This window comes from Chiloscyllium plagiosum, unplaced genomic scaffold (genome assembly GCF_037043375.1).
Source record: "Chiloscyllium plagiosum isolate Xiang-an unplaced genomic scaffold, Cpla_swu_hap1 HiC_scaffold_8, whole genome shotgun sequence".
NCBI lineage: Eukaryota > Metazoa > Chordata > Chondrichthyes > Orectolobiformes > Hemiscylliidae > Chiloscyllium > Chiloscyllium plagiosum.
The window spans coordinates 541,041-565,704 of NW_028270146.1; the positions used below are offsets into that span (position 1 = coordinate 541,041).

General features: G+C 47.4%; 1 protein-coding gene across 1 annotated transcript in view; it reads right to left on the reverse strand.

Moving 5' to 3' along the window:
* Positions 1-21,326, reverse strand: part of LOC148149328 (uncharacterized) — a 103,036-nt gene extending 81,710 nt beyond the window's left edge. The window contains exon 1 of the mRNA XM_087989509.1: positions 20,995-21,326. Coding sequence (XP_087845635.1) covers positions 20,995-21,326 — 332 coding nt within the window. The remainder of the gene's footprint in view (positions 1-20,994) is intronic.
* Between the last annotated feature and the right edge of the window lie 3,338 nt (positions 21,327-24,664).

Here is a 24,664-nt window from a genome sequence, read left to right on the forward strand (position 1 = left end):
CTTATACCTCTCCATCATACAGCAACTGAGGATGTGGTATCTTATACCTCTCAATCATACAGCAACTGAGGATGTGGTATCTTATACCTCTCCATCACACAGCACCTGAGGATGTGCTATCTTAGACCACTCCATCATACAGTACCTGAGGGAGTGGTACCTTATAGCTCTCCATCATACAACACCTGAGGATGTGATATCTTATACCTCTCCATCATACAGCAACTGAGGATCTGCTATCTTGCACCTCTCCATTATACAGCAACTGAGGATGTGGTATTTTATTCCTCTCCATCATACAGCACCTAAGAATGTGGTGTCTTACACCTCTCCGTCATACAGCAACAGAGGGTGTGGCATCTTAAAACTCTCCATCAATACAGCATCTGAGGGTCTGGTATCTTATACCTCTCCATCATACAGCAACTGAGGACGTGGTATCTTATACCTCTCCATCACACAGCACCTGAGGATGTGCTATCTTAGACCACTCCATCATACAGTACCTGAGGGAGTGGTACCTTATAGCTCTCCATCATACAACACCTGAGGATGTGATATCTTATACCTCTCCATCATACAGCAACTGAGGATCTGCTATCTTGCACCTCTCCATTATACAGCAACTGAGGATGTGGTATTTTATTCCTCTCCATCATACAGCACCTAAGAATGTGGTGTCTTACACCTCTCCGTCATACAGCAACAGAGGGTGTGGCATCTTAAAACTCTCCATCAATACAGCATCTGAGGGTCTGGTATCTTATACCTCTCCATCATACAGCAACTGAGGATGTGGTATCTTATACCTCTCCATCATACTACTCCTGAGGATGTGGTATCTTATATCACTCCATCATACAGCAACTGAGGGAGTGGCATTTTAACACTCTCCATCATACAGCACCTGAGGATGTGGCATCTTATACCTCTCCATCAATACAACATCTGTGGATGTGGTATCTCATACCTCTCCATCATACAGCAACTGAGGATATGGTATCTTATGCCTCTCCATTATATAGCAACTGAGGATGTGGTATCTTATACCTCTCCATCATACAGCACCTAAGAATGTGGTGTCTTACACCTCTCCGTCATACAGCAACAGAGGGTGTGGCATCTTAAAACTCTCCATCAACACAGCATCTGAGGGTCTGGTATCTGATACCTCTCCATCATACAACACCTGAGGATGTGATATCTTATACCTCTCCATCATCCAGCAACTGAGGATGTGGTACCTTATACCTCTCCATCATACTACTCCTGAGGATGTGGTATCTTATATCACTCCATCATACAGCAACTGAGGGTGTGGCATTTTAACACTCTCCATCATACAGCACCTGAGGATGTGGCATCTTATACCTCTCCATCAATACAACACCTGAGGATGTGGCATCTTATACCTCTCCATCAATACAACATCTGAGGATGTGGTATCTCATACCTCTCCATCATACAGCAACTGAGGATATGGTATCTTATACTTCCCCATCATACCTCAACTGAGGATGTGGTATCTTATACCTCTCCTTCATACAGCAACTGAGGATGTGGTATCTTATGCCTCTCCATTATACAGCACCTGAGGATGTGGTATCTTACACCTCTCCATCACACAGCACCTGAGGATGTGGTATCTTATACCTCTCCATTATACAGCACCTGAGGATGTGGTATCTTACACCTCTCCATCACACAGCACCTGAGGATGTGGTATCTTATACCTCTCAATCATACAGCAACTGAGGATGTGGTATCTTATACCTCTCCATCATACAACACCTGAGGATGTGGTATGTTATACCTCGCCATCATACAGCAACTGAGGATGTGGTATCTTATACCTCTCCATCATACAGCAACTGAGGATGTGGTATCTTATACCTCTCCATCATACAGCAACTGAGGATGTGGTATCTTATACCTCTCAATCATACAGCAACTGAGGATGTGGTATCTTATACCTCTCAATCATACAGCAACTGAGGATGTGGTATCTTATACCTCTCCATCACACAGCACCTGAGGATGTGGTATCTTATACCTCTCCATCATACAGCAACTGAGGATGTGGTATCTTATACCTATCCATCATACAACACCTGAGGATGTGGTATCTTATACCTCTCCATCATACAACACCTGAGGATGTGGTATCTTATACCTCTCCATCATACAGCAACTGAGGATGTGGTATCTTATACCTCTCAATCATACAGCAACTGAGGATGTGGTATCTTATACCTCTCCATCACACAGCACCTGAGGATGTGCTATCTTAGACCACTCCATCATACAGTACCTGAGGGAGTGGTACCTTATAGCTCTCCATCATACAACACCTGAGGATGTGATATCTTATACCTCTCCATCATACAGCAACTGAGGATCTGCTATCTTGCACCTCTCCATTATACAGCAACTGAGGATGTGGTATTTTATTCCTCTCCATCATACAGCACCTAAGAATGTGGTGTCTTACACCTCTCCGTCATACAGCAACAGAGGGTGTGGCATCTTAAAACTCTCCATCAATACAGCATCTGAGGGTCTGGTATCTTATACCTCTCCATCATACAGCAACTGAGGACGTGGTATCTTATACCTCTCCATCACACAGCACCTCAGGATGTGCTATCTTAGACCACTCCATCATACAGTACCTGAGGGAGTGGTACCTTATAGCTCTCCATCATACAACACCTGAGGATGTGATATCTTATACCTCTCCATCATACAGCAACTGAGGATCTGCTATCTTGCACCTCTCCATTATACAGCAACTGAGGATGTGGTATTTTATTCCTCTCCATCATACAGCACCTAAGAATGTGGTGTCTTACACCTCTCCGTCATACAGCAACAGAGGGTGTGGCATCTTAAAACTCTCCATCAATACAGCATCTGAGGGTCTGGTATCTTATACCTCTCCATCATACAGCAACTGAGGATGTGGTATCTTATACCTCTCCATCATACTACTCCTGAGGATGTGGTATCTTATATCACTCCATCATACAGCAACTGAGGGAGTGGCATTTTAACACTCTCCATCACACAGCACCTGAGGATGTGGCATCTTATACCTCTCCATCAATACAACATCTGTGGATGTGGTATCTCATACCTCTCCATCATACAGCAACTGAGGATATGGTATCTTATGCCTCTCCATTATATAGCAACTGAGGATGTGGTATCTTATACCTCTCCATCACACAGCACCTGAGGATGTGGTATCTTATACCTTCATATCATCCAGCAACTGAGGATGTGGTATCTTATACCTCTCCATCATACTACTCCTGAGGATGTGGTATCTTATATCACTCCATCATACAACACCTGAGGATGTGGTATCTTATACCTCTCCATCATACAACACCTGAGGATGTGGCATCTTATACCTCTCCATCACACAGCACCTGAGGATGTGCTATCTTAGACCACTCCATCATACAGTACCTGAGGGAGTGGTACCTTATAGCTCTCCATCATACAACACCAGAGGATGTGATATCTTATACCTCTCCATCATACAGCAACTGAGGATCTGCTATCTTGCACCTCTCCATTATACAGCAACTGAGGATGTGGTATTTTATTCCTCTCCATCATACAGCACCTAAGAATGTGGTGTCTTACACCTCTCCGTCATACAGCAACAGAGGGTGTGGCATCTTAAAACTCTCCATCAATACAGCATCTGAGGGTCTGGTATCTGATACCTCTCCATCATACAGCAACTGAGGGTCTGGTATCTTATACCTCTCCATCATACAGCAACTGAGGATGTGGTATCTTATACCTCTCCATCATACTACTCCTGAGGATGTGGTATCTTATATCACTCCATCATACAGCAACTGAGGGAGTGGCATTTTAACACTCTCCATCATACAGCACCTGAGGATGTGGCATCTTATACCTCTCCATCAATACAACATCTGTGGATGTGGTATCTCATACCTCTCCATCATACAGCAACTGAGGATATGGTATCTTATGCCTCTCCATTATATAGCAACTGAGGATGTGGTATCTTATACCTCTCCATCACACAGCACCTGAGGATGTGGTATCTTATACCTTCATATCACACAGCAACTGAGGATGTGGTATCTTATACCTCTCCATCATACAGCAACTGAGAATGTGGCAGTATCTTCTGCCTTCATATCAAACAGCAACTGAGGATGTAGTATCTTATACATCTCGATCTTTCAGCAACTGAGGATGTGTTATTTTATTCCTCTCCTTCATACAGCAACTGAGGATGTGGCATCTAATACCTCTCCATTATACTGCACCTGAGGATGTGGTATCTTATACCTCTCCATTATACAGCACCAGAGGATGTGGTATCTTATACCTCTCCATCATACATCACTTAGGATGTGGCATCTTATAGCTGTGCATCAATACAACATCTGAGGATGTGGTACTTTATACCTCCCCATCATACAGCATCTGAGGATGTGGCATCTTAATCCTCTCCATCAATACAACATCTGAGGATGTGGTATCGTATACCTCTCCATCATACAGCAACTGAGGATATGGCATCTTATACCTCTCCATCATACAGCACTTAGGATGAGGCATCTTGTAGCTCTGCATCAATACAACCTCTGAGAATGTGGTACTTTATACCTCTACAACATACAGCAACTGAGGATGTGGCGTCTTAATCCTCTCTATTTTACAACAACTGAGGATGTGATATGTTATTCCTCTACATCATTGTCACCTGAGGATGTGGCACCTTATACCTCTCCATCATACAGCAACTGAGGATGTGGCACCTTATACCTCTCCATCATACAGCAACTGAGGATGTGGCACCTTATACCTCTCCATCAATACAACATCTGAGGATGTGGTATCTTATATGACTCCATCATACAGCAACTGAGGATGTGGCATCTTCTACCTCTCCAACATACAGCAACTGAGGATCTGCTATCTTGCACCTCTCCATTATACAGCAACTGAGGATGTGCTATTTTATTCCTCTCCATCATACAGCACCTGAGGATGTGGTGTCTTACACCTCTCTGTCATACAGCTACTGAGGGTGTGGCATCTTATAGCTCTGCATCAATACAACATCTGAGGATGTGGTACTTTATACCTCTCCGTCATACAGCAACTGAGGTTGTGGCGTCTTCTACCTCTCCATCATACAGCACCTGAGGATGTGGTATCTTATATCACTCCATCATACAGCAACTGAGGGTGTGGCATCTTTGACCTGTCCATCAATGCAACATCTGAGGATGTAGTATCTTATACCTCTCCATCATACAGCACCTGAGTATGTGACATCTTCTACCTCTCCATTATCCTGCACCAGAGGAGTGGTATCTTATGCCTCTCCATCATACAACACCTGAGGATGTGGCATCTTATACCTCTCCATCATACAGCACCTGAGGATGTGCTATCTTAGACCACTCCATCATACAGTACCTGAGGGAGTGGTACCTTATAGCTCTCCATCATACAACACCTGAGGATGTGATATCTTATACCTCTCCATCATACAGCAACTGAGGATCTGCTATCTTGCACCTCTCCATTATACAGCAACTGAGGATGTGGTATTTTATTCCTCTCCATCATACAGCACCTAAGAATGTGGTGTCTTACACCTCTCCGTCATACAGCAACTGAGGATGTGGTGTCTTAGACCTCTCCATCATACAACACCAGAGGATGTGGTGACTTTGACCTCTCCATCATACAACCCCTGAGAATGTGGTATTTTATTCATCTCCATCATACAGCACCTGAGGATGTGGCATCTTAACCCTCTCCATCAATACAACATCTGAGGGTCTGGTATCTTACACCTCTCCATCATACAGCACCTGAGGAAGTGGCATCTTATACATCTCCATCATTCAGCAACTGAGGATGTGGTATTTTCTTCCTCTCCGTCATACAGCAACTGAGGGTGTGGCATCTTAACACTCTCCATCAATACAGCATCTGAGGGTCTGGTATCTTATACCTCTCCTTCATACAGCACCTGAGGATGTGGTATCTTATACCTCTCTATCATACAGCACCTGAGGATGTGGTTTCTTATACATCGCCATCATACAGCAACTGAGGATGTGGTATCTTATGCCTCTGCATTATACAGCACCTGAGGATGTGGTATCTTATACCTCTCCATCATACAACACCTGAGGATGTGGTATCTTACACCTCTCCATCACACAGCACCTGAGGATGTGGTATCTTATACCTTCATATCATACAGCAACTGAGGATGTGGTATCTTATACCTGTCCATCATACAGCACCTGAGGATGTGGTATCTTATACCTTCATATCATACAGCAACTGAGGATGTGGTATCTTATACATCTCCATCATTCAGCAACAGAGGATCTGCTAAATACACCACTCCATTATACAGCAACTGAGGATGTTGTATCTTATAACTCTCCATCATATAGCACCTGACGTTGTGATATCTTATACCTCTCCATCATACAGCAGCTGAGTATGTGGTATCTTATACGTCTCCATCATACAGCAACTGACGATGTGGTATCGTATTCCTCTCCATCATACAGCACCTGAGGATGTGGTATGTTACACCTCGCCATCATACAGCACCTGAGGATGTGGTATCTTATACCTTCATATCATACAGCAACTGAGGATGTGGCATCTTATACCTCTCCATTAATACAACATCTGAGGGTCTGGTATGTTATACCTCTCCATCATACAGCAACTGAGGATGTGGCATCTTATACCTCTCCATCAACACAAAATCTGAGGGTGTGGTATCATATTCCTCTCCATCATACAGCAACTGAGGATGTGGTACGTCATACCTCTCCATCATACAACACCAGAGGATGTGGTGTCTTCAACCTCTCCATCATACAACCCCTGAGAATGTGGTATCTTATACCTCTCCATCATAGAGCACCTGAGGATGTGGCATCTTATACCTGTCCATCAATACAACATCTGAGGATGTGGTATCTTTTTCCTCTCCATCAGACAGCAACTGAGGATGTGGCATCTTCTACCTCTCCATCATACAGCACCTAAGTATGTTGTATGATATACCTCTCCATCATACAGCAACTGAGGATGTGGTATCTTAACCCTCTCCATCAATACAACATCTGAGGGTGTGGTATGTTATACCTCTCCATCGTACAGCAACTGATGATGTGGCATCTTATACCTCTCCATTAATACATCATCAGAGGATGTGGTATCTTTCACCTCTCCATTATACAGCAACTGAGGATGTGGTATCTTATACCTCTCCATCATACAGCACCTCAGGATATGGTATCTTAACCCTCTCCATCAATACAACATCTGAGGAGAAAGTGAGGTCTGCAGATGCTGGAGATCAGAGCTGGAAATGTGTTGCTGGAAAAGCGCAGCAGGTCAGGCAGCATCCAGGGAACAGGAGAATCGACGTTTCGGGCATAAGCCCTTCTTCAGGAACATCTGAGGGTCTGGTATGTTATACCTCTCCATCATACAGCAACTGAGGATGTGGTATCTTATACCTTTCCATCATACAGCACCTGAGGATGTGGTATCTTATACCTCACCATCATACAGCACCTGAGGAAGTGGTATCGTATACCTCTCCATTATAGAGCTCCTGAGGATGTGGTATCGTATACCTTCCCATCATACAGCACCTGATGATGTGGTATCTTAACCCTCTTCATCAACACAACATCTGAGAGTCTGGTATGTTATACCACTCCATCATACAGCAACTGAGGATGTGGCATCTTAACCCTCTCCATCAATACAAAATCTGAGGGTGTGGTATCATATTCCTCTCCATAATACAGCAACTGAGGATGTGGTATGTTATACCTCTCTATCATACAGCACCTGATGATGTGGTATCATATTCCTCTCCATCATACAGCAACTGAGGATGTGGTGTCTTAGACCTCTCCATCATACAACCCCTGAGAATGTGGCATCTTATACCTCTCCATCATAGAGCACCTGAGGATGTGGTATCTTATACCTGTCCATCAATACAACATCTGAGGATGTGGTATTTTCTACCTCTCCATCATACAGCACTTAAGTATGTTGTATGATATACCTTTCCACCATACAGCATCTGAGGATGTGGTATCTTATACCTCCCTATCATACAGCAACTGAGGATGTGGTATCTTATACGTCTCCATCATACAGCACCTGAGGATGTGGTATCTTATCCCTCTCCATCATACAGCACCTGAGAATGTGGTATCTTATTCCTCTCCATCATACAGCACCTGAAGATGTCGCATCTTATACTGCTCCATCAATACAACATCTGAGGGTGTGCTATCTTATGCCTCTCCATCATAGAGCAGTTGAGGATGTGGTATCTTATACCTCACCATCATACAAAACCTGAGGATGTGGTATCTTATACCTCTCCATCATACAGCAACTGAGGATGTGGCATCTAATGCCTCTCCATCATACAGCACCAGAGGATGTGGCATCTTCTAACTCTCCATCATACAGCACCTGAGGATTTGGCAACTTGTACCTCTCCATCATACAGCAACTGAGGATGTGGTATCTTACCACCCTCCTCGGAGAGCACCTGAGGGTGTGGCATCTTAACCCTCTCCATCAATACAAAATCTGAGGGTGTGGTTTCATTTTCCTCTCCATCATACAGCAACTGAGGATGTGGTGTCTTAGACCTCTCCGTCATACAACACCAGAGGATTTGGTGACTTAGACCTCTCCATCATACAACCCCTGAGAATGTGGTATCTTATACCTCTCCATCATACAACAACTGAGGATGTGGCATCTTCTACCTCTCCATCATACAGCACCTAGGTATGTTGTATGATATACCTTTCCACCATTCAGCACCTGAGGATGTGGTATCTTATACCTCCCTATCATACAGCAACTGAAGATGTGGTATCTTATACGTCTCCATCATACAGCACCTGAGGATGTGGTATCTTATCCCTCTCCATCATACAGCACCTGAGGATGTGGTATCTTATTCCTCTCCATCATACAGCACCTGAGGATGTCGCATCTTATACTGCTCCATCAATACAACATCTGAGGGTGTGCTATCTTATGCCTCTCCATCATAGAGCAGTTGAGGATGTGGTATCTTATACCTCACCATCATACAAAACCTGAGGATGTGGTATCTTATACCTCTCCATCATACAGCAACTGAGGATGTGGCATCAAATGCCTCTCCATCATGCAGCACCTGAGGATGTGATATCTTCGACCTCTCCATCATACAGCAGCTGAGTATGTGGTATCTTATACCTCTCCATCATACAGCACCTGAGGATGTGGTATCTTATACCTCTCCATCATACAGCACCTGAGGATGTGGTATCTTAGACCTCTCCATCATACAGCACCTGAGGATGTGGTATCTTACCCCTCTCCTCATAGAGCACCTGAGGATGTGGCATCGTAACCCTCTTCATCAATACAAAATCTGAGGGTGTGGTATCATTTTCCTCTCCATCATACAGCAACTGAGGATATGGTATCTTAGACCTCTCCGTCATACAACACCAGAGGATGTGGGGACTTAGACCTCTCCATCATACAACTCCTGAGAATGTGGTATCTTATACCTCTATATCATAGAGCACCTGAGGATGTGGCATCTTATACCTGTCCATCAATACAAAATCTGAGGGTGTGGTATCATTTTCCTCTCGATCATACAGCAACTGAGAATGTGGTGTCTTAGATCTCTCCATCATACAACACCAGAGGATGTGGTGTCTTAGACCTCTCCATCATAGAGCACCTGAGGATGTGGCATCTTATACCTGTCCATCAATACAACATCTGAGGAAGTGGTATCTTTTTCCTCTCCATCATACAGCACCTAAGTATGTTGTATGATGTAACTCTCCATCATACAGCAACTGAGGATGTGGTATCTTATACCTCTCCATCATACAGCACCTGAGGATGTGGCATCTTAACCCTCTCCATCAATACAACATCTGAGGGTCTGGTATCTTCTCCCTCTCCATCATACAGCAACTGAGAATGTGGTATCTTATACTTCTCCATCATACAGCACTTGAGGATGTGGTATCTTATACCCCTCCATCATACAACACCTGAGGGTCTGGTATCATATTCCTCTCCATCATACAGCAACTGAGGATGTGGCATCTTATACCTCTCCATCATACAGCACCTGAGGATTTGGCAACTTGTACCTCTCCATCATACAATACCTGAGGATGTGGTATGTTATACCTCTCCAACATACAGCACCTGACGGTGTGTTATCATATGCCACTCCATTTATACAGCACCTGAGGATGTGGTATCTTATACCTCACCATCATACAACATCTGAGGATGTGGTAAGTTATACCTCTCCATCACACTGCACCTGAGGATGTGGCATCTTATACCTGTCCATCATACAGCAACTGAGGATGTGGTATCTTACACCTCTCCATCATACAGCAACTCAGGATGTGGTATCTTATACCTCTCCATCATACAGCACCTGAGGATGTGGTATCTTACACCTCTCCATCATACAGCAACTCAGGATGTGGTATCTTACACCTCTCCATCATACAGCAACTCAGGATGTGGTATCTTACACCTCTCCATCACACAGCAACTCAGGATGTGGTATCTTGTACCTCTCCATCATACAGCACCTGAGGATGTAGTGTCTTAGACATCTCCATCATACATCACCTGAGGATGTGGCATCTTATACCTCACCATCATACAACACCTGAGGATGTAGTGTCTTAGACATCTCCATCATACAACATCTGAGGATGTGGCATCTTATACGTCTCCATCATTACAACATCTGAGGATGTGGTGTCTTATACCTCTCCATCTATACAGCACCTGAGGATGTGGTATCTTATAACTCTCCATCTATACAACATCAAAGGATGTAGTATCTTATACCTCTCCAACATACAGCACCTGAAGATGTGGTATCTTGTACCTCTCCATCTATACAACACCTGAGGTTGTGATATCTTCTCCCTCTCCATCATACAGCACCTGAGGATGTGGTATGTTATACCTCTCCATCATACAGCACCTGAGGATGTGGTATCTTATACCTCTCTATTATATAGCACCTAAGTATGCTGTATGATATACAGCATCTGCAGACCTCACTTTCTCCTGTATGATATACCTCTCCATCATGCAGCACCTGAGGACGTGGTATCTTAAACCTCTCCATCTATACAACACCTGAGGATGTGGCATCTTATACGTCTCCATTATGAGAACATCTGAGGGTGTGCTATCTTATACCTCTCCATTATACAACACCTCAGGTTGTGGCATCTGACACCTCTCCATCATACAGCATCTGAGGACGTGGCATCTTAGACCTCTCCATCATACAGCACCTCAGGATGTGGTATCTTATACCACTCCATCATACAACACCTGAGGATGTGGTACATTATACCTCTCCATCATTTTGCACCTGGGGATGTGGTATCTTATATTCTCCATCATACGGCAACTGAGGATGTGGTATCTTATACCACTCCATCATACAACACCTGAGGATGTGGTTTCATATACCTCTCCATCATAGATCACCTGAAAATGTGGCATCTTATCCCTCTCCATCAATACAGCATCTGAGGATTTGGTTAGATTAGATTAGATTACAGTGTGGAAACAGGCCCTTCGGCCCAACAAGTCCACACCGACCCGCCGATGCGAAACCCACCCATACCCCTATATTTACCCCTTACCTAACACTACGGGCAATTTAGTATGGCCAATTCACCTGACCCTGCACATCTTTGGACTGTGGGTGGAAACCGGAGCACCCGGAGGAAACCCACGCAGACACGGGGAGAACGTGCAAACTCCACACAGTCAGTCGCCTGAGGCAGGAATTGAACCCAGGTCTCAGGCGCTGTGAGGCAGCAGTGCTAACCACTGTGCCACCGTGCCGCCCATAAATATGTTATATGTCTCCATCTATACAACATCTGAGGGTGTGGTATCTTATCCCTTTCCATCATACAGCACCTGAGGTTGTGATATCTTATACCTCTCCATCCTTACAACATCTGAGGGTGTGGTATCTTCTACCTTTCCATCATACAGCAACTGAGGATGTGGCATCTTATACCTCTCCATCATACAACACCTGAGGGTGTGGTATGTTATACCTCTCCATCATACAGCAACTGAGGATGTGGTATCTTATATCTCTCCATCATACAGCACCTGAGGATGTGGCATCTTATACCTATCCATCAGTACAACATCTGAGGATGTGGTATCTTATACCTCTCCATCATACAGCCATCTGAGGGTGTGGTATCTTATACTCCTCCATCATACAGCACCTGAGGATGTGGTATCTTATACCTCTCCATCATACAGCACCTGAGGATGTGGTATGTTATACCTCGCCATCATACAGCCATCTGAGGGTGTGGTATGTTATACCTCGCCATCATACAGCCATCTGAGGTTGTGGTATCTTATACCTCTCCCTCATACAACACCTGAGGATGTGGTATGTTATACCTGTCCATCATACTGCAACTGAGGATGTGGTATCTTATAACTCTCCATCATTCAGCACCTGTGGATGTGGTATGTTATACCTGTCCATCATACTGCAACTGAGGATGTGGTAACTTACACCCCTCCATCATACAGCACCTGAGGATGTGGCATCTTATTCCTCTCCATCATACAGCAACTGAGGATGTGGTATCCTATACCTCTCCATCATACAACACTTGAGGATGTGGTATCTTATACCTCTCCATCATACAGCACCTGAGGGTGTGGTATCTTATACGTTTCCATCGTCCAGCACCTGAGGATGTGGCATCTTAACCCTCTCATTCAATACAACATCTGATGGTTTGGTATGTTATAACTCTCCATCATACAGCAACTGAGGATGTGGTATGTTATAGCTGTCCATCACACAGCACCTGAGGATGTGGTACCTCATACCTCTCCCTCATACAGCACTTGAGGATGTGGTATCTTAACCCTCTCCATCAATACAAAATCTGAGGGTGTGGTTTCATTTTCCTCTCCGTCATACAACACCAGAGGATGTGGTGACTTAGACCTCTCCATCATACAACCCCTGAGAATGTGGTATCTTATACCTCTCCATCATAGAGCACCTGAGGATGTGGCATCTTATAACTGTCCATCAATACAACATCTGAGGATGTGGTATCTTTTTCCTCTCCATCATACAACAACTGAGGATGTGGCATCTTCTACCTCTCCATCATACAGCACCTAAGTATGTTGTATGATATACCTTCCCACCATACAGCACCTGAGGATGTGGTATCTTATACCTCCCTATCATACAGCACCTGAGGATGTCGTATCTTATACGTCTCCATCATACAGCACCTGAGCATGTGGTATCTTATTCCTCTCCATCATACAGCACCTGAGGATGTGGCATCTTATACCTCTCCATCAATACAACATCTGAGGGTGTGCTATCTTATGCCTCTCCATCATAGAGCAGTTGAGGAGTGGTATCTTATACCTCACCATCATACAAAACCTGAGGATTTGGTATCTTATACCTCTCCATCATACAGCAACTGAGGATGTGGCATCTAATGCCTCTCCATCACACAGCACCTGAGGATGTGGTGTCTTAACCCTCTTCATCAATACAACATCTGAGGGTCTGGTATCTTATACCACTCCATCATAGAGCACCTGAGGATGTGGCATCTTATACCTGTCCATCAATACAAAATCTGAGGGTGTGGTATCATTTTCCTCTCGATCATACAGCAACTGAGAATGTGGTGTCTTAGATCTCTCCATCATACAACACCAGAGGATGTGGTGTCTTAGACCTCTCCATCAATACAACATCTGAGGGTCTGGTATCTTCTCCCTCTCCATCATACAGCAACTGAGAATGTGGTATCTTATACCTCTCCATCATACAGCAACTGAGGATGTGGTACCTCATACCCCTCCATCATACAGGAATTGAGGATGTGGTATCTTATTCCTCTCCAACATACAGCACCTGAGGATGTGGCATTTTAACCCTCTCCATCAATACAACATCTGAGGGTCTGGTATGTTATACCTCTCCATTATACAGCAACTGAGGATGTGGCATCTTATACCTCTCCATCAATACAAAATCTGAGGGTGTGGTATCATATTCCTCTCCATCATACAGCAACTGATGATGTGGCATCATATACCTCTCTATCATACAGCACCTGAGGATTTGGCAACTTGTACCTCTCCATCATACAATACCTGAGGATGTGGTATGTCATACATCTCCAACATACAGCACCTGACGGCGTGCTATCATATGCCACTCCCTTTATACAGCACCTGAGGATGTGGTATCTTATACCCCTCCATCATACAGCACCTGAGGATGTGGTATCTTATACCACTCCATCATACAACACCTGAGGATGTGGTTTCATATACCTCTCCATCATAGATCACCTGAAGATGTGGCATCTTATCCCTCTTCATCAATACAGCATCTGAGGATTTGGTATGTTATACGTCTCCATCTGTACAACCTCTGAGGATGTGGCATCTTATACGTCTCCATCATACAGCACCTAAGTATGTTGTATGATATACCTCTCCATCATACAGCACCTGAGGATGTGGTATCTTGTACCTCTCCATCATACAATACCTGAGGATGTGGTATCTTACACCTCTCCATCATACAGCAACTCAGGATGTGGTATCTTACACCTCTCCATCATACAGCAACTGAGGATGTGGTATCTTATTCATCTCCATCACACAGCAACTCAGGATGTGGTATCTTATACCTCTCCGTCATACAGCACCTGAGAATGTGGTATCTTGTACCTCTCCTTTATACAGCACCTGAGAATGTGGTAACTTATACCTCTCCATCATACAGCACCTGAGGATGTGGTATCTTATACCTCTCCATCATACAGCACGTGAGGATGTGGTATCTTATACCTCACCATCATACAGCACCTGAGGATGCGGTATCTTATACCTCTCCATCAAAAAGCACCTGAGGACGTGGTATCTTATACCTCTCCATTAATACAACATCAGAGGATGTGGTATGTTATACCTCTCCATCATACAGTAACTGAGGATGTGGTATCTTCTACCTCTCCATTAATACAACATCAGAGGATGTGGTATCTTACACCTCTCCATCATACAGCACCTGAGGATGTGGTATCTTATGCCTTTCCATCAATCAGCACCTGAGAATGTGGTATCTTATACCTCTCCATCATACAGCACCAGAGGATGTGGCATCTTATATCTCTCCATCATACAGCACCTGAGGATGTGGAATTTTATACCTCTCCATTATACAGCACCTGACGATGTGGTATCTTATACCTCACCATCATACAGTAACTGAGGATGTGGTATCTTCTACCTCTCCATTAATACAACATCAGAGGATGTGGTATCTTACACCTCTCCATCATACAGCACCTGAGGATGTGGTATCTTATGCCTTTCCATCAATCAGCACCTGAGAATGTGGTATCTTATACCTCTCCATCATACAGCACCAGAGGATGTGGCATCTTATACCTCACCATCATACAGCACCTGAGGATGCGGTATCTTATACCTCTCCATCAAAAAGCACCTGAGGACGTGGTATCTTATACCTCTCCATTAATACAACATCAGAGGATGTGGTATGTTATACCTCTCCATCATACAGCACCTGACGATGTGGTATCTTATACCTCACCATCATACAGTAACTGAGGATGTGGTATCTTCTACCTCTCCATTAATACAACATCAGAGGATGTGGTATCTTACACCTCTCCATCATACAGCACCTGAGGATGTGGTATCTTATGCCTTTCCATCAATCAGCACCTGAGAATGTGGTATCTTATACCTCTCCATCATACAGCACCAGAGGATGTGGCATCTTATATCTCTCCATCATACAGCACCTGAGGATGTGGAATCTTATACCTCTCCATTAATTCAACATCAGAGGATGTGGTATCGTACACCTCTCCATCATACAGCAACTGAGGATCTGGTATCTTCTACCTTTCCATCATACAGCACCTGAGGATGTGGTATCTTATGCCTTTCCATCAATCAGCACCTGAGAATGTGGTATCTTATACCTCTCCATCATACAGCACCAGAGGATGTGGTATCTTATACCTCTCCATCATACAGCACCTGAGGATATCGCATCTTCTACCTCTCCATCAATACAACATCTGAGGATGTGGTATCTTATATCTCTCAATCATATAGCAACTGAGGATGTGGCATTTTATACCTTACCATTATACTGCACCTAAGGATGTGGTATCTTATATCTCTCAATCATACAGCACCTGAGGATGTGGCATCTTCTCCCTCTCCATTAATACAACATCAGAGGATGTGGTATCTTACACCTCTCCAACATACAGCACCTGAGGATGTGGCATCTTATGCCTCTCCGTTATACTGCACCTGAGTAGTGATATCTTATATCTCGCCATCATACAACACCTGAGGATGTGGCATCTTATACCTCTCCATCAGTACAACACCTGAGGATGTGGTATCATATACCTCTCCATCAAACAGCAACTGAGGATGTGGCATCTTAATCCTCTCCATTATACAATACCTGACGATTTGGTATGTTATACCTCTCCATCAGACAGCACCTGAGGATGTGGTATCTTATACCTCTCCATCATACAGCACCAGAGGACGTGGTATCTTATACGTCTCCATCATACAGCACCAGAGGATGTGGTATCTTATACCTCTCCATCATACAGCACCAGAGGATGTGGTATCTTATATCTCTCCATCATACAGCAACTGAGGATGTGGTATCTTCTACCTCTCCATCATTCAGCATCTCAGGATGTGGCATGTTATGCCTCTCCATCAATACAACATCTGAGGATGTGGTATCTTAAACCTCTCCATCATACAGCACCTGAGGATGTGGTATCTTATATCTCTCCATCATACAGCAACTGAGGATTTGGTATCTTATACCTCTCCCTCATACAGCACCTGAGGATGTGGTGTCTTATATCTCTCCATCATACAGCACCTGAGGATGTGGTACATTATACCTCTCCATCATAAAGCACCTGAGCACTTGGTATCTTATCCCTCTCCAACAAACAGCACCTGAGAATGTGGTATCTTATACCTCACCATTTATACAACATCAGAGGATGTGGTATCTTATACCGCTCCATCATACAGCACCAGAGGATGTGGTATCTTATACCTCTCCATTAATACAACATCAGAGGATGTGGTATCTTATACCTTTCCATCACACAGCACCTGAGGATGTGGTATCTTATATCTCTCCATCATACAGCAACTGAGGATGTGGTATCTTATACCTCTCCATCATACAGCACCTGAGGATGTGGTATCTTATATCTCTCCATCATACAGCAACTGAGGATGTGGTATCTTATACCTCTCCATCATACAGCACTTGAGGATGTGGTATCTTATACCTCTCCATCATACAGCACCTGAGGATGTGGTATCTTATAACTCTCCATCATACAGCACCTGAGGATGTGGTATCTTATACCTCTCCATCATACAGCACCTGAGGATGTGGTATCTTATATCTCTCCATCATACAGCAACTGAGGATGTGGTATCTTATACCTCTCCATCATACAGCACCTGAGGATGTGGTATCTTATATCTCTCCATCATACAGCACCTAAGTATGTTGTATGATATGCCTCTCCATCATACAGCACCTGAGGATGTGGTATCTTATATCTCTCCATCATACAGCAACTGAGGATGTGGTATCTTATACCTCTCCATCATACAGCACCTGAGGATGTGGTATCTTATATCTCTCCATCATACAGCAACTGAGGATGTGGTATCTTATACCTCTCCATCATACAGCACCTGAGGATGTGGTATCTTATACCTCTCCATCATACAGCACCTGAGGATGTGGTATCTTATACCTCTCCATCATACAGCACCTGAGGAGTGGTATCTTATACCTCTCCATCGTACAGCACCTGAGGATGTGGTATCTTATACCTCTCCATCATACAGCACCTGAGGATGCGGTACATTATACCTCTCCATCATACAGCAACTGATGATGTGGTATCTTATACCTCTCCATCATACTGCACCTGAGGATGTGGTATCTTATACCTCTCCATCATACAGCAACTGAGGATGTGGTATCTTATTCATCTCCATCACACAGCAACTCAGGATGTGGTATCTTATACCTCTCCGTCATACAGCACCTGAGAATGTGGTATCTTGTACCTCTCCTTTATACAGCACCTGAGAATGTGGTATCTTATACCTCTCCATCATACAGCACCTGAGGATGTGGTATCTTATATCTCTCCATCATACAGCACCTGAGGATGTGGTATCTTATACCCCACCGCCTCCAACCTCATAGTCCCACAACCCCGAACCGCCCGTTTCTACCTCCTGCCCAAAATCCACAAACCTGACTGTTCGGACGACCCATCGTCTCAGCCTGCTCCTGCCCAACCGAACTCATCTCGGCATACCTCGACACGGTCCTGTCCCCATTAGTCCAAGAACTCCCCACCTACGTTCGTGACACCACCCACGCCCTCCACCTCCTCCAGGATTTCCGCTTCCCCGGTCCCCAACGCCTCATCTTCACCATGGACATCCAGTCCCTGTACACCTCCATCCCCCATCACGAAGGACTCAAAGCACTCCGCTTCTTCCTTTCCCGCCGTACCACCCAGTACCCTTCCACCGACACCCTCCTTCGACTGAACGAACTCGTCCTCACCCTGAACAACTTTTCTTTCCAATCCTCCCACTTTCTCCAAACAAAAGGAGTAGCCATGGGCACCCGCATGGGCCCCAGCTATGCCTGCCTCTTCGTAGGGTATGTGGAACAATCCATCTTCCGCAACTACACTGGCCCCACCCCCCATCTTTTTCTTCGCAACATTGATGACTGTATCGGCGCTACCTCGTGCTCCCACGAGGAGGTTGAACAGTTTATCCACTACACCAACACCTTCCACCCCGACCTCAAATTCACCTGGACAGTCTCGGACTCCTCCCTCCCCTTCCTAGACCTTTCTGTTTCTATCTCAGGCGACCGAATCAACACGGACATCTACTACAAACCTACCGACTCCCACAGCTACCTGGACTACACCTCCTCCCATCCTGCCCCCTGTAAAAACGCCATCCCATTCTCCCAATTCCTTCGTCTCCGCCGCATCTGCTCCCAGGAGGACCAGTTCAAAATACGTACAACACAGATGGCCTCCTTCTTCAAGGACCGCAATTTCCCCCCCGACGTGGTCGACGGTGCCCTCCACCGCATCTCCTCCACTTCCCGCTCCTCCGCCCTTGAGCCCCGCCCCTCCAACCGCCACCAGGACAGAACCCCACTGGTCCTCACCTACCACCCCACCAATCTCCATGTACAGCGCATCATCCGCCGTCACTTCCGCCACCTCCAAACAGACCCCAGCACCAAGGATATATTTCCCTCCCCTCCCCTATCAGCTTTCCGTAGAGACCACTCCCTCCGCGACTCCCTTGTCAGATCCACACCCCCCACCGACCCAACCACCACTCCCGGCACCTTCCCTTGCAACCGCAGGAGGTGCAACACTTGCGCCCACACCTCCCCCCTCACTTCTCTCCAAGGCCCCAAGGGAAACTTCCATATCCGCCACAGATTCACCTGCACCTCCACCCACATCATCTACTGCATCCGCTGCAGCCGGTGTGGCCTCCTCTATATTGGGGAGACAGGCCGCCTACTTGCGGAGCGATTCAGAGAGCACCTCTGGGCCACCCGGACAAACCAACCCAACCAACCTGTGGCACAGCATTTCAACTCCCCCTCCCACTCCACCGAGGATATGCAGGTCATTGGACTCATCCACCGCCAAACCACAACAACCCGACGGTCGGAGGAGGAGCGTCTTATCTTCCGACTGGGAACCCTCCAACCGCAGGGGATGAACTTGGACTTCACCAGTTTCTTCATCCCCCCTCCCCCCACCTTGTCTCAGCCGGATCCCTCCAGCCCGGCACCGCCTTCCTGACCTGCAGTCTTCTTCTTGACCTCTCCGCCTCCACCCTACTCCGACCTATCACCCTCACCTTGACCTCTTTCCACCTATCACATTTCCAACTCCCCTCCTCCAAGTCCCTCCTCCCTACCTTTTATCTTCTCCTGCTGAACACTCTCTGCTCATTCCTGAAGAAGGGCCTGTGCCCGAAACGTCGAATCTCCTGTTCCCTGGATGCTGCCTGACCTGCTGTGCTGTTCCAGCAATAAAGTTTCAACTTTGATCTCCAGCATCTGCAGACCTCACTTTCTCCTCGAAGATTTCAACCTACTGCGAATCCTCTTACAAGGATGCCTTCCTTGAAGAAGCTCTCTGCCTCTCTCTACAAAGATCTCAGTGAGTCCCTCTCTCACTGCACACCCCAGGTCATCTCCTCTGCACAGAAGCTCTTCAGCCACATTCTGAAGCAGACTCGTTACCACAGCCATATCTCCTTCCTCAGCACCTGCCTACGGAACCGACTGATCCCCCATGGACTCCAGATCACCTTCCGACCAACACAATTTGGACCCAACCAGGACTACCAGTACCTGCAACAAATCCGCAGCCTCCAGCAACGGACCTCCCTCCGGATCATCCACTCCACGCTTGCAGCCATGCGCCGGTACCTACACTCCCTGCAACTCGACCTCCCCCAGCTCAGGACAACTCTCTCACAGACCTGCCCCAGCTCAGGACAACTCTCTCACAGACCTGTAAAGGACCTCTACTGTTCTTCATTTACAGAAGAATCCATAGACTGAACAAACAGTTCTTTCTAGCCATTTCGGAAATTAAAGGCAGTAAGTACCAAAAACTTTCATGCACTTACCCCCAAACTCCGGATTCCTCAACCGTTCCAGAAACTTCCATCGGCCTCCAGTCCGGCGCCATTACACACGCGGCCGCTACAGCGCCCGCGGCAATAGCCGCAGACGCCGCCGACGATGACGTCACTTCCGCCCCCACCGACCTCGCAACCTTCATGATCGCGGCCCAAACAACCGCCTCCGGAATCGCCGCACAGACAACCTGCTCTGCGATCGTCATGAAGACAATCGCCAACAGATTGGCGACCTCCGCGGCTACGGGGAAGAACTCTGTCTCCGTGGTCGCCGCAGCTACTTCCGCCCCCAGTGACGTCAGCAACCTGCATTCGGACATCGCCGCATGTGTCTCCGCCCCCCCGCCGCGTTCCGTCACCACGCCTAACCCCGCCCCCCGGCCGCGTTCCGTCACCACGCCTAACCCCGCCCCCCGGCCGAGTTCCGTCACCGCGCCTAACCCCGCCCCCAAGCCGCGTTCCGCCACCACGCCTAACTCCGCCCCCCGGCCGAGTTCCGTCACCGCGCCTAACCCCGCCCCCACGCCGCGATCCGTCACCGCGCCTAACCCCGCCCCCCGGCCCAGTTCCGTCACCGCGCCTAACCCCGCCCCCCCGCCGACCTCTGTCCCCGCCCCCAGGCCTAACCCCGCCCCCACATCCAGCTCCAGTCCCACACCAGGTCCTAGCTCCCCGCCCTGCCGTGTGTTCACCATCCCTCCGGACCTGCCCCTCTCTGAGGATGAAAGATCAGTCCTCAGCAGAGGTCTCACCTTCATTCCCACACGTTCTCGGGTCAATGAATTCAATACACGGAGTGACACCGAACAATTCTTCCGCCGCCTTCGCCTCCGTGCCTTCTTCTTCAATCAAGACCCTCGCCCACCCTCTGACGACCCCTTCTCCCACCTCCAACACACCCCGTCCACCTGGACACCCCGTGCTGGCCTCCTACCTGCCCTCGACCTCTTCATAGCAAACTGCCGCCGCGATATTAACCGCTACCTGAACTCCCACACTCCCCCCACCCACTCCAACCTCTCACCCTCGGAACGCGCAGCCCTCCACTCCCTCCGTTGCAACCCCAACCTCACCATCAAACCAGCTGACAAGGGAGGCGCAGTAGTAGTTTGGCGCACTGACCTTTACACCGCTGAGGCCAAACGCCAGCTCGCAGATACCTCCTCCTACCGTCCCCTTGACCATGACCCCACCCCCCACCACCAAACCATCATCTCCCAGACCGTCCATAACCTCATCACCTCAGGGGACCTCCCATCCACCGCCTCCAACCTCATAGTCCCACAACCCCGAACCGCCCGTTTCTACCTCCTGCCCAAAATCCACAAACCTGACTGCCCCGGACGACCCATCGTCTCAGCCTGCTCCTGCCCAACCGAACTCATCTCGGCATACCTCGACACGGTCCTGTCCCCATTAGTCCAAGAACTCCCCACCTACGTTCGTGACACCACCCACGCCCTCCACCTCCTCCAGGATTTCCGCTTCCCCGGTCCCCAACGCCTCATCTTCACCATGGACATCCAGTCCCTGTACACCTCCATCCCCCATCACGAAGGACTCAAAGCACTCCGCTTCTTCCTTTCCCGCCGTACCACCCAGTACCCTTCCACCGACACCCTCCTTCGACTGACCGAACTGGTCCTCACCCTGAACAACTTTTCTTTCCAATCCTCCCACTTTCTCCAAACAAAAGGAGTAGCCATGGGCACCCGCATGGGCCCCAGCTATGCCTGCCTCTTCGTAGGGTATGTGGAACAATCCATCTTCCGCAACTACACTGGCCCCACCCCCCATCTTTTTCTTCGCTACATTGATGACTGTATCGGCGCTACCTCGTGCTCCCACGAGGAGGTTGAACAGTTTATCCACTACACCAACACCTTCCACCCCGACCTCAAATTCACCTGGACAGTCTCGGACTCCTCCCTCCCCTTCCTAGACCTTTCTGTTTCTATCTCAGGCGACCGAATCAACACGGACATCTACTACAAACCTACCGACTCCCACAGCTACCTGGACTACACCTCCTCCCATCCTGCCCCCTGTAAAAACGCCATCCCATTCTCCCAATTCCTTCGTCTCCGCCGCATCTGCTCCCAGGAGGACCAGTTCAAAATACGTACAACACAGATGGCCTCCTTCTTCAAGGACCGCAATTTCCCCCCCGACGTGGTCGACGGTGCCCTCCACCGCATCTCCTCCACTTCCCGCTCCTCCGCCCTTGAGCCCCGCCCCTCCAACCGCCACCAGGACAGAACCCCACTGGTCCTCACCTACCACCCCACCAATCTCCATGTACAGCGCATCATCCGCCGTCACTTCCGCCACCTCCAAACAGACCCCAGCACCAAGGATATATTTCCCTCCCCTCCCCTATCAGCTTTCCGTAGAGACCACTCCCTCCGCGACTCCCTTGTCAGATCCACACCCCCCACCGACCCAACCACCACTCCCGGCACCTTCCCTTGCAACCGCAGGAGGTGCAACACTTGCGCCCACACCTCCCCCCTCACTTCTCTCCAAGGCCCCAAGGGAAACTTCCATATCCGCCACAGATTCACCTGCACCTCCACCCACATCATCTACTGCATCCGCTGCAGCCGGTGTGGCCTCCTCTATATTGGGGAGACTGGCCGCCTACTTGCGGAGCGATTCAGGGAGCACCTCTGGGCCACCCGGACGAACCAACCCAACCAACCTGTGGCACAGCATTTCAACTCCCCCTCCCACTCCACCGAGGATATGCAGGTCATTGGACTCATCCACCGCCAAACCACAACAACCCGACGGTCGGAGGAGGAGCGTCTTATCTTCCGACTGGGAACCCTCCAACCGCAGGGGATGAACTTGGACTTCACCAGTTTCTTCATCCCCCCTCCCCCCACCTTGTCTCAGCCGGATCCTTCCAGCCCGGCACCGCCTTCCTGACCTGCAGTCTTCTTCTTGACCTCTCCGCCTCCACCCTACTCCGACCTATCACCCTCACCTTGACCTCTTTCCACCTATCACATTTCCAACTCCCCTCCTCCAAGTCCCTCCTCCCTACCTTTTATCTTCTCCTGCTGAACACTCTCTGCTCATTCCTGAAGAAGGGCCTGTGCCCGAAACGTCGAATCTCCTGTTCCCTGGATGCTGCCTGACCTGCTGTGCTGTTCCAGCAATAAAGTTTCAACTTTGATCTCCAGCATCTGCAGACCTCACTTTCTCCTATCTTATACCTCACCATCATACAGCACCTGAGGATGCGGTATCTTATACCTCTCCATCAAAAAGCACCTGAGGACGTGGTATCTTATACCTCTCCATTAGTACAACATCAGAGGATGTGGTATGTTATACCTCTCCCTCATACAGCACTTGAGGATGTGGTATCTTAACCCTCTCCATCAATACAAAATCTGAGGGTGTGGTTTCATTTTCCTCTCCATCATACAGCAACTGAGGATGTGGTGTCTTAGACCTCTCCGTCATACAACACCAGAGGATGTGGTGACTTAGACCTCTCCATCATACAACCCCTGAGAATGTGGTATCTTATACCTCTCCATCATAGAGCACCTGAGGATGTGGCATCTTATAACTGTCCATCAATACAACATCTGAGGATGTGGTATCTTTTTCCTCTCCATCATACAACAACTGAGGATGTGGCATC